We start from the raw sequence: 12,687 nt of genomic DNA, 5'->3' as shown, positions 1-12,687 counted from the left end.
CCATTCAGGTATAAGAAAGTACAAATTACATGAAGCATACTTGATCCTAGAAAACTCCACAGCATTCAACAACAAAACAGTCTAGTCTGATTACATCAGAATCCTAAAGAGATAAGTACTGTTTTCATTTTTTCTTAGGAGATCAAACCCAGCAAGCAAAGGTTTTGTTGGGAATTAGAAACTGGAAAGCTGCTGGCACATGTGGAAACTTAATATTAACTGAGGCTTTGAGAGAAAGAACAAAAGATGCTGCTGAATCCACGATGAGAGGGGATCTCCAAGTAATCTATTCTATGTTTACATATTCTCTGCCTTGTTCTATAAGGAATTGAAGACAGCTGAAAATACTTTAGGAGGCTAACTGAAATATTCAAATTTCCAAATGAGGAAGATTTGAAGTTTGATCAGAATTATATATTTTTTCATAATCAAGTCATATAAAAGAATACGAAGAAATTCTTTAAACTCCTTAAAAATGTATTCCAATCTCTTAAGCTCTGTATTTAATATGACTATATTAGACTATATAATATACAATTATATATTGCTCTACTAGCTTAAAATTAATTCAGATGTTATGACTTGGGGGGCTTTGTCAGTCTGCAAGCTAAGCAATTACTTCAGTTGATGTACTTCCTTCCTCTGTACTTAAATTCAGAGCAATCAGGTCACCATTCAGAGCCAAAATATTTATTCCAAACTCTCTCCCGTCTACTATGAGACTTAGCAATGAATTACTTCATATCCCAAAATGTTATTCTATATAACAATGGCCTCCAGATGAAACTGCCTATCCATTCTTTTTTCTGTGCATTAGCCTTCCTTCCAACCTGCCTATCCTCCAAACTTAAAAAAAAAAAAAAAAAAAAAGGCAGTGGAATATGCAAGTGGCAGATTTGACTCTGAGAAGTGAAAAGAATGAATCTTGATTTTATATTAGCTCCATGATAGAAAGCAAACGTGGCAATAATTCTGTCCTTTAACAACTCAGGCAAAGGAAAATGATGTCTTCTACTGCAGCAAACGACTCCCCAGGCATTCAAGTGCAAGCACAGCCAGTGCGGTTAAGCCATCACAATCCTCTTTCTCCCTTTTCTCCACTCCTAAACTTGATGGTGGAATGGCTAACACAGAGTAAAACCAGATTTGATTAGGACTCAGCACATTTAATACTCACTGTCCCTGAAAAACGTTATAAATTCCCTAACCAGTTAAAAGTACTCAATCTGAAATTCACCTCTCTAAAGGGAAGAATTAGTTCTCAAGTCCTCATCAGTTTAAAAACAAGACTGATCAGGTCTCTCGGGCCTTATCCTCTACCACTCTGACTCTTCATATGATTTACCCGGGGTCTCAGCTTCCTAGGGGCATCTATACTTCTCCACCTGTTAAAAAGGAATGACCTCTGATCTTTGGCTTGTAAAGTGACCCGAGGACTTCCAAATTTACTTTGAGCATTTTTATCATTAGTATACAACGATAATGTGGTTACTTCATGATTCATGTACAAATCATCCACTTAAGGTAATTAATTTCCTGTTTAGCTTTTTTGCTTTCTAAGTTACCTTAAATCTACCAATCTACCTGTATCTATACCCATATACTCTGCCTTCATTCCTGTTCTTATCTAAGACCAAACCCTTTCCTTGCGTACTAGATTTCAATCCTTCTCACTTACCTTAGGATTTTCCTGAAGCATCAATTTCCCTCTTTACTGAACATTCACAGCTTATAACAATGCTTAAGTAACTTAAACATCAGCTTACAACAATGCTTAAATAGCCTCAACTTAAATATTAAATAAACTACCCTCAATCTCAACATCCACCTCCAGCTACTGCCCCATTTTTCCAATTACCCTTTACAGCAAAACTCCTCAAAGGTGTTATTTATACTCAATATTACCACCTCCTCACTTTCTCTTTTCTCTTCTACCCACCCCATCAGACTTCTCTACCCAACATTCCACAGAAACTGTTCTCACCAAGGTCACTAATGACTTTGCCAAATCTAATGGCTAAGTCCACATCCTTGTTTTATCCTATAGCTTTGGACACAGTTGATCTCTCCTTCTTTTTTAAAAATACTTTATCCACCTGGACTCCAGAGCACTGCAGTCTCCTGGCCTTCCTCCTACTTCACGACTACCCCTTCTTAGTGTCATCCTCTGTTGGCATCTCCTCCTCTTTCCACCCTCTTCTTTATCTCCACTCACTCCCAGCATCATCTCCTCCACCCTTGGTCATTACACCCTTGGTCATTACACTATGACTTTTAAATATTTGTCTGTAGACCCAACATTTCCCCTTTATTGCAGACAATTGTGTCCAACTGCTTCCTTGATATTTCCACTTGGATGTCTAAAGGGAAGTTCAAACTTAACATATAAAAAAAACAGAGCTCCTGAGTCCCTACCTCACTCCTACCCAGCCTCGTTAACCTGTTTTTCTTCCACTTTCCATATCTCAGCAAATGGTGGCACCATTTGGTCAGCTGCTGGTCAAAATACTATGAGAAACTAGACTCCTGTTTCTTCACACCCTTTATCTAATTCATCAGCAAACCCTGACAGCTCTACCATAAAAATATATATCCTTTGTCCACCTACTTCTCATCACCTCACTGTTACCACCCTCATCCAAATCATCCTCATCTTTTTCTCGCAAACTATTACAATAGGCTCTTGTCTCTATATTCATCAGGGTTCAGTTCTGCTACATATAACAGGGAACAGAAGAAAATAAGAGCAACTTAAACTAGGCAGCTAGAAGTTTATTTCTCTCCTAGAAAGTCCAGAGGTAGTTGGGCCAGGTTGGTATGGTGACTCCACAGTGTCATGAGAGACACAAATTCCTAAATTCCTGCTCTACCAGTCTAGCACAGGGTCCATCCTCAATGTCGCCGGATGGGGCAGAGTGATTCCTGGGATGCCAGCTATTCTCACAGCCAAGCTGCAGGCAGGAGAAGGCAGAATAGAGCACTTTCCACTGTGTCAGCTTCCGTCAAGTACATGCGTTTGGAAGTCCTGCTCACATCTCACAGGCCAACATTTAGACAACATGCAGCTGCAAAGGAGGCTGGGGAAATGCAACATTTTGTTTCTGGCAGCAACGAATCCAATCAAAACATGTGATTCTCTTACCAATGAGGAAAGAGAAAATGGATGTTAAGAGTAGACAACTAGCCATTATGCCTCACACCCTCTTCAGTCTATTCTCCACACAGCAACCAGAGTGATCTTAAAAATGTAAGCCAGATACGTCATTCCTAATCAAAACTCACCAGGGCAGATAAAGGGAAAGAAACAAGCATTTTTCCTATCTTTCCTGTATGAACTGTACCTCAGGATCCTTATTAACTCATTACAAAAATAAAGTGTAACAACACACATTTTGTGCCTCTCGATGTGATGTAATAGGAAATACCATGTTACCTAAGAATTCTGGCCCCTCCAAATCAAACATGAATCTAAACAAGGCTCTAGACCTAATTACCAGTCTATAGGAAACAGAGGGGATGGAGGATCATTCTATGGAATCTGGTGGAGTTGCACTCAGTACCTTGTATGGATCCCAATTTAAGCAAACCAACTTACACATATACATATGATTGATTTAAGCAACTTAAAATGCACATATATCATTGATTTATGTGATATTTATATACATATATACACACACCTATATGTTTTCATATTACTCAACTGGGGAGATGTGAGTACTGACAGATATCTGATGATATTAAGGAGTTCCTGTCATTTTTTAGGTGTGATAACGGTACTGTGGTTACGTTAACTTTTAGAAAGGACCTTATCATTTAGAGACAAACAATGAAGTATTTACAATGAAATGATGTATGGGACTTGCTGCAAAATCCTCTGAGGCAGGCGACAGGATGATGAAGCAAGATTGGTCATGCACTGATAGCTTGAAAATCTGGGGGATGACAGTTCACTATATCATTCTCTATATTTTTACATATGAGTGAAAGCTTCCATAATAGAAATATTTTAAATAACTTATGGTGGCTTCCTATTCTACTTTGCATGATTTCTAAGACGCTTCATGGTCTTACCCTCTACAAATCTTGTCTCCTACCATTTTCCCAGCAGCTTCCTCTGCTCCAGCCACACTGGCCTTGCACTTCCCTGACCTGTTGCCAGACATATTTCTGTCACAGGGCCTTTGTAAGTGCTGTTCCTGCTCCCACACAAATATCCTCCCCGTTTAGCTCTCTGCCCAAATGCTACCTCATCAGAGAAGTCTCCCCTGATCTTCCTACTGAAAGGAAACAGTCCCCATTCTCTATCACTCTCTGTTCTCTATCATGTCAATATCTGACATTAAATGACCTGTTTGCTTATTCATTGTGGAACATAAGCTCCATGAAGGCCAAGCTTCTTCTATTCTCCACTGGATCCTGGCTGACAGAACTGGGCCTGGTGCAGAGCGAGTGAAATAATATTCATCTTAATATCTTTATTTGGATACTACATTATCAAGAGTTCTTCATAAAGAGAATGCCTGAGATCCTCATTAGCCGTATTATAAAATGATATTTGTCAAATCCAGAAAGCTAGAAAGTAGTGATGTGGCTCACTGAAGATATGAAACAAAATGGGAAGAAACACCTTTAAATAAGCCTTCTTAGATATCTTTCTCCTGGTTGAAATGACGGGAAAAAAAGTTAACATCTAATACATTCATGGCACAAAAAGATATTTGAGCCCCCTTTTTATATGACTTTGCTTTTATCATCTTCAGGCCATCCTCAAGTTGAAGAAACTACCTTATATTTTCTTGAGATTAACTTCCTTATCTTACTTGGCAAATATTTATTGCACACTTCCTATATGTTAGGCCCCGTACTAGGCACCTGGATTACAGGGGAAACCCAGACAGAACTAGGGAGGGTGAATGCTAGGCAGGAAGAAAACTAAATCCCTATCATTATTTCTGTCAACAAGAATCACTGATTGTAGAAAATCTTATGACATCTATACTTTAATTCAAAGTGCTGGCACTATAGTTCATTAATGTTACACACCTGGGTAACAAATTATGTCAACGTTTTTCTACTTTTCTTGGGCCATGTTCTTTAAATTTCATAGTAACAAATCAAGAAAACTATTTTGACAACAAACTAGATATTTTCTCAACACATAACTGAGCAATAAGATTACATCACTTCATATTTTCTTCAGACCACTGCTGCCATTTCCATATGCCAACACTATTACAAAGAGATGCTTTCTTAAGTCCAAGAAAGTACCCAGTTTTGCTTTCCTACATAAGCCTAATATTTTTATACTCCTTTTAATAGTAAAGATACAGATTTAAGAGGTCAAGAAAAATGCCTGTCTCCAGAATTTTATAGTGTTATGATAACATTGATTACTATATTTCTACCATCCATGACATGTACACTAGGATTATTAGATAAATAACATATCCAATCTTTTTTTTTTTTCCAAGTCCATGTGAAAAGAAGAGATAAGGAAAGCCAAAGTGAATTTCCTGCACCTGTTATCTGGGTATTTGGCATTCTAAACAAGTTAAATCTCCAGGAAGCTAGATTAATAGATGACAGGAAAAAATATAAATTGCATTACCATCTTCGACATGCTAATATACATGGGTGCTGAAAATCCAATTGAAAGGGGACTGGCTTATTAAACTGTGGCATGCTGCAATTTACATATCTCAACCTCCAGGTGTGAGGAGGGTAAATGAGAATGGAGTGTGTTCAGATCAGCAGGGGTAAGGAGGAAAAATACATATGCACATTGGCTATCAATTTGGCCAACTGGAGAAAAAGTGACACAGTGAAAAGACTGACTTTTATTCTTCCTGAAATAAATCTGGCTCTAGTACTCCTCTGCTACATTCTGGAGCAGCACAACTAACAGCACAACAGCACAACTAACCCTAGCTGGTCATTCTGTGCATGGCCCTGTTGGTTTTCCAACAGTAAGAGTGAATGTAGATGCCCAGACGACTGGAAAAACTACTGGAATGGAGCCCTGCTGATGGTGCAAGGGTGGTAGGATCTTTGCAGATAAAGGGAACCAAAACTAGCAGCAGGAGCTTCCCCAAAAACCCACCATCAGTCTTAGACAGTCAGCAGAAGGAGAAATCACTACGTCCTTAGAAAAACGTATTATGTCAATTATTTCATAGCTTAGAGCCCAATCCAACATAAAATCCTAATGTGTCCAAAATTAGATAAGTTTCTCATAGGTAGCCATTATACTCACTCTCTCTCTCCTCATACATGCATGTAACCATTGATAACTTTCAAATACTTAGAAGAAGAAACAGTAAAACAACATTTAACTTATTTTTTTTAATTAAGGCTTTCCCCATAGGGCATAGGCAATGTTCGTGAAATGGAATGCTAAGAGGGAATAAAAAAACTAGGAGTGGGCTTTCCTGGTGGCGCAGTGGTTAAGAATCTGCCTGCCAGTGCAGGGGACACAGGTTCGAGCCCTGGTCCAGGAAGATCCCACATGCCGCGGAGCAACTAAGCCCGTGCGCCACAACTACTGAGCCTGCGCTCTAGAGCCCGCAAGCCACAACTACTGAGTCCGCGTGCCACAGCTACTGAAGCCCGTGTGCCTAGAACCCGTGCTCTGCAACAAGAGAAGCTACCGCAATGATAAGCAACGAAGAGTAGCCCCCGCTCACCGCAACTAGAGAAAGCCGAAGACCCAACACAGCCAAAAACAAATTCATAAAATGAATTTATTAAAAAAAAAAAACTAGGAGTAAGATAAGCTTCCACGAAATATAGCCAAGTAATAAGCCTCAATGGGAATGCTGGCATTTCATACTTAAAGTAAATACAAACTCACCTAAAATATATTTCAGTTATTTATTTGCTGTATAGATAAGCAGTAATAAAATCTCTCCCCCTTTGCTTTTAACATTTGATGAGGTAAAATTTTAAATATACACAAATAAAACAGAATAGTATAACAAATGCCATGTATCCATCACCCAGATTCAACAGTTATTAACATTCTGTCATTCTGGTTTCATCTGTACCTCCATCCATTCACCTTTCTATTGCTTTTATACTTTAAAAGTTTTTAAGGTAAAGTTTAGATATTTTGGAGTGCACAAATATTAAATATACAATTTTGATGAATGAATTCATCCATGTAACCCACACATCTATCATGACATAGAACATTCCACCTCTTCAGAAACTTCTGTGTATCCCTTTCTCAGCCAGACTACCTACAGGTAGAATAATACTTATTCAACAGAAGACATTTTTTTCTCCAGCACAGAAAAAAATTAAGGAAAGCCAACTCCTCAAATCCAGCAAGCTTAGTATTTCAGGCTGCACAAAAGCTTATTATATTCAGCTTTTATAATTAATTGACAGTGTAGGAAAATTTGACACCCAAACTAAATCCAAGTACTGTTCTCTTCACAGAGAGCATTCAGATATAGAGCCTGGAGAAAAAAATAAGGACTTCAATAACGTATAACAAAAAGCACTACTTCTGGAACAATTTATCTTTCTGTTTATTTCAATAATACCCCAAACAAAATGATAAGTTCATAAACACAGCCCAAGAAACAAACAGTAATACTACAGAGTGGAAAAATAACAGCAGTATAATAGTAATGAAATTTCTAACCACTTGCTCCAGTGATGTATGCTTGGCAGACCACATTAAATTCTCTATCCCTGCTCTCCAGAAAAGCAGAAACAGTAGCACCAGCACCAGGAATACTGGTAATGACATTTACAACAGCTAATAAGTATTAGTGATGGAGAAGCAGGGAGTCAAAGCTAGTTCTCTGTGTCTCCATTATGCTCTTTTGATTCCAACCATAACGGCACAATACAGATAAGCAAACACACTATTTAACATTATATATAACCTGACATTTTGTTATGCCTATTTTAGCCTTGTTTTTTGTCCTCGCTCTTTCAGTCATGCTGGTAAAAGCCCTTTCCTCCTCCACACAAGTCCCCACTTTGGCCCTTACAGAGGAAAACTCAACCCACAATTCTGCAGTCTTGGAGAAGGGCTGGGGAGAAGCCTCCTCCCTCAGTCGCCCAAGCTAGATTTTCCTTCCAGAAGTAACTGGAATTTATACAACTGAGGAGAGCCTGAGAATAGGCTAGATTCCTGACAGCTGTGGTGATGCTGGAGGGAAACGGCCTCTTTTTGAACTCAGGCTCTTTCTAGCCGGTCTGTGTGCAGACAAGGATAAGCAGACAGGGCAGGTCTCTTCTTTTGGCTCTAGCCTCTCCACTCGTGCTCAGGAAGAGCTACTGGTGAGGTCACCCCTTCACGGAGGACTGGTTATCTACCGGTCATTGAGGAGCAGAATATGGCCTCAGGTCCTGGCCATATTCTTTGCCATTAATGAGGCTGATACTGTGATCAATATTGGATCTTAGGACTCTTTCCTAAACTAGTTAGAGTGTGGGGAGGAGGGATGCAACTAACAAGAATCCCAAACTTCCAAGAAGGCATAATCTCTACCCTTTGTCTCAGCTCATTGCACCTGGGCCACATCTTTTCCTTTTTGGTGTACAGTCCAACATAAATAGCTGTACAATCCAACATAAATATGCTGAAGTAGGTTCCATGGGAGCATCCAGGATTACCCTTCTTTACACTCTGGCTACTTGCAGCTCATATAAGCCCTCATCACTGTTTGACAATTCTCTCCGTATTCCCAGTGGTGCACCATCCCCTCCTCTCATCCACCCTCACCATTCCTCTCCTCACCACCACCACCAGCAATACCACCATCAACACCACCACCACCGATACCATCAACGACACCAACAACACTGTCGACGACACAGCTACCACCACCACCACACCACCACCACAACCAATACCACTAAAACCACCACCAACAATACCACCACCAACACCACCTCCTCGAATGCTCAGAATTGCAAACTGCTAGTGACGCGCATTCAACCAGTTTGTTGCCAGCGCTGCTGTTACCTTGTTCTCCTCTGGACTAAAGAGGATTCGGAAAACGGACGGCACTCCTGGTGCTACTTTGTGGCCAATATCTTTGGGGCTGATTACTTTAAAGTAAGGTGAACTTTCCTCAACAACTTTCACCATCCTTGGAACCTGCAAGAAAAACACAATGATGGGCACTGTACATGTGAAAGCAGAAGAAAAAGGACAGGCCTTGCAGTTAAATGTGAAATCTCCATCTACTACTTACTAGCCATGTGACTTTGGTTAGGTCTGAACTTCCGTTTCCTCGAGTGTAAAAGGAGATGACAGTACTTACCTTTACCCCAGGACCTCACACAAAGTAAGCACTCAATGTACTTTAGCTTTAATTTTTATTAACATTATTATTATTACGCAATTTAATTGTTATTGCAAATCTTTATTTTATTATTTAAATGTGACTATTTTCGAAGACTAACTGCTTAATCATCTGAAACCCCACCCACACGGTGGAGCTGCACTGGACTTCCCAACATTTGAGAACTGCTCTGGGAGAAGAAATCACACTTACTGCACTCCCGCTATGGATCATCCACTGTACACGAGATGCCACTTGATCCTCACAATAACCTTTGAGCTTCATTACAATTCATTCTACAGATGAGGAAACAGACACTTGCCATAAGTGCTACAGCTTTACCAAGCAATGGTGTTCCGGATCAAGTCCCGGCCTAACTCCACCTTCCCTCCCTATAGGACTGTCCTACCTAAACACCACTGTGAAGTAAGAACACAGAGGGCAGTACAATCCCCAAGGCCAGTCTCAGAGCAGCTTCAAACAGTCCCATCCTTTTACAGTCTTATTCCTCTGCTCTGCTTGCCTCATCCAGAGTACATATTTCTATCTCAGATAGCCCCAAGCAGTAAAAGAAATGTAAATGTGAGAAGGGGGTTGGTCAGGAGTGGAGGTTCTAGAGACACAGGAATGGGAGAGGACTGTTTTTTTAAAAACTCAAAGGGGGCAGAAGAAAGTTAACTATAGTTAAGTATGTCCTAGGAGTCTCAGGTGAAACATGAGGAAACAGGAACTCCCACAACCTCTCAGAGCTGAAACCCAGATGCAGAAGGGAAGAAGAAATGCAGAGAGAATTCAGACACATCTAAACACTAGAGAGTGGGGAGGTAAGAAAGAGATGTGTACATATCTGGTAGGAATAGAATTGGCTTTGCTGGTAAGAGAAATGTGCAGTGGTGTTTATGACGTGTTGAATGATGCCATATAAGCTTGCCGGGAATACTTTAGTAAGAGCCTAACTGTGGATTAAAAACTAGAAAGGAAAACAATAGCAACACTAATAAGAAGAAGAATAGTAACATTGCTTTAGTACTTATTATAGGACAGACACTGAGCTGAGTACTTTACATCCATTATCTCATTTAATATTCCAAACAACCTATTGAAATGGGTGCTATTCTTATTCCCATAGCTTGGAGAAGTGAAGTGACTTGCCCAAAGTCTACAGCTGGGAGAGAGTTCACCTAGAATCTGAACCCAGATTAGTCTGACTCTGGAGTCTGGGTGTTTATAATTGTACCCCAAGTGAATTGTGTTGTGGCTTGTCGAGAGTTCATGGCTTACTTTCAACTTGTGTGTTTGAGAGAGGTAGAGAAACAAAGACCAAACAGGCTCTGTCTTTTGCACTCCATGGCAGTCAGGAAGCAAATAAAAGGTAAATGACACAGAAAGCATTTCTCAGTGCCCCAAATGTATCTCAGTGGTTCCCTGCATATCCATGAACCAGGAAGTAGAGAAGCAGGCTTACATCAGCCACCTCGTATGAAGGTCCTGGGAGTAACTCACCAAGAACAAGCCCGCCTAGCCTACAGAATCTGTCTGCTTGTTGATAGCTGAACTTTCCTTAGATGAGGACCTTCCTTTCATGGGATCCAATACTCTAGCAGCATCTTACCAAGAAGTGTGGGTTTTATACATGAGAACTGAATGCCCTTTGGCAGACAAGACTCACACATGCCTCTTATCCTTGACGTGCACATATACACTCAGTGACAAGCATTTCTTGCTTATGGCTGGGGAGGAGTACCCAAAGTACCCTTTGGACTAGCTCCTCTCTGCCTTTAATAGCCTAAAAAAACCTGAACAAGAGTCAAAAAGTAATGGAGAAAGGGAAAACAAGAACTCGAAGTGAGAAACTAAATTGGTTGGCAGCCCTGCATGAAAAGAGAGATTTCTAATGTCTATGTAACTCACCTCTTCCTGAGGTCTAGGAACATAACCCTGAACACCTCGGGGTGTTTTTCTTCTCTCTGCCTACCTTTTAGCTTCCAACCCATGAGCTTCTCTTGCTAACACGCCTTCAGCGAAGAACTAAATGTTCCATTTTCTCCAAAGTCTGACTTTGCTGTCACTAAATCACCCCATTGATCTCTGAAAGGCATCACTGATTCCTTTAATGAGCTACTGTACTGAATATAACTGCAAGTCTTCCCATTTGCCTTGAATTCTTGCACAATCTTCACTTATTTTCCCTACTTTATTATAGCTAGAATTTTTGTCTCAACATTCTAAGACTCCCATTAGTACTTCTACTTGTCCTTAACACCTGATGCTTAGCATCTCTCTAATGCCTTCCTTCCTACCTGATTACTTTTCACACTTAACTGTGCTTCATGCTGACCTTCTGCATTATTCTTCCTTTCATTATTGTTACGTGTCAAGGAACTCTTCAGTCATTTAATACTCTTTCTTGAAATATACCCTAATATATCTCTGAAAGAAAAGGCATAAGGATGGAGAAGAAATCCTCAGTTGCAAGCACAAAGAAACAAGGTACAGACAGTGGGAGAAGCCATCCAAAACTATCTGTAAACAAAATCTGAAGGCTATCTGAGGTAGAAGGGAGGAGATGGAAAAGAGAAAAGGGGATCTTCTTTTTTGTTTTGTTTTTTTTAATACAATTTGCAGAATCTAAATGCATTGGCTCAACAACTGCAATTCATGAGTAGAGTTGATACCTTCAATTGGGGAAATAGTGGCTCTAACGTGGAGTATGTAAACATGAACAGTAATCATCTTGTATTAAATGAAAACCTAGCCCAAATGGTCACTCATGAGAACTTCATGACACTGATCTAGCCAATCTCTTATTCAAAAAAATGTCAGTGCACACACTGGGAGTTTACCAGTTGTTGGGTACTGCCCTGGGACTGAGCATTTAGCAACAAACCAACCAACACAGTCTTGTCTTCATTAAGCTTATAGTCAAAGGGCATGTTTTTATCTGCCTTCCTAGGCCTATCAAGTTCAAGAGCCTATCTAAGACCCTACAGGATCCCATTTTATCTAATCCCTTCTTATAGATCCATGAAAGGTACAGTCATCCCAGCAAACATACTCACTATGTCATTGTTCCTCAAAACCAGTGGAACTTCATAGACTTCACAGGGAGTGTAGTTCTGAAATACAATTTCTGATGGAAAGGGCTGGAATAAGGCCTGATCCAGGTCAATTCCTGGAAACTGCAGTTGAAAGAATAAAATCATATAGTCACACAATGGCAGAACCAACTGGGGAAGATAAGAAATTACTACATATACCTATGAATATTACCACCAAGAACAAAGGAAACATTCAAAAAGGGGAAAGTACTATAAACACTATTATAATCAGTAAGGTTATTGTCATCAACTTCTTTAATACAAAAGAAAGTAGGTTTTGG

At 39.9% G+C, this 12,687-nt stretch overlaps 1 protein-coding gene across 1 annotated transcript in view; it reads right to left on the bottom strand.

Moving 5' to 3' along the window:
- The window catches only part of HYDIN (HYDIN axonemal central pair apparatus protein), a 435,992-nt gene that overhangs the window by 320,489 nt on the left and 102,816 nt on the right, over nt 1-12,687 (bottom strand). Inside the window, exons 5-6 of the mRNA XM_060288997.1 lie at nt 12,368-12,487; nt 8,987-9,121 (exon numbers count right to left, since the gene is read on the bottom strand). Coding sequence (XP_060144980.1) covers nt 8,987-9,121; nt 12,368-12,487 — 255 coding nt within the window. The remainder of the gene's footprint in view (nt 1-8,986; nt 9,122-12,367; nt 12,488-12,687) is intronic.

This window comes from Globicephala melas, chromosome 19 (genome assembly GCF_963455315.2).
Source record: "Globicephala melas chromosome 19, mGloMel1.2, whole genome shotgun sequence".
In the NCBI taxonomy this organism is placed as follows: Eukaryota; Metazoa; Chordata; class Mammalia; order Artiodactyla; family Delphinidae; genus Globicephala; species Globicephala melas.
The sequence above is the reverse complement of the archived record's forward strand: the minus strand, read 5'-3'. Positions and strand labels throughout refer to the sequence as shown.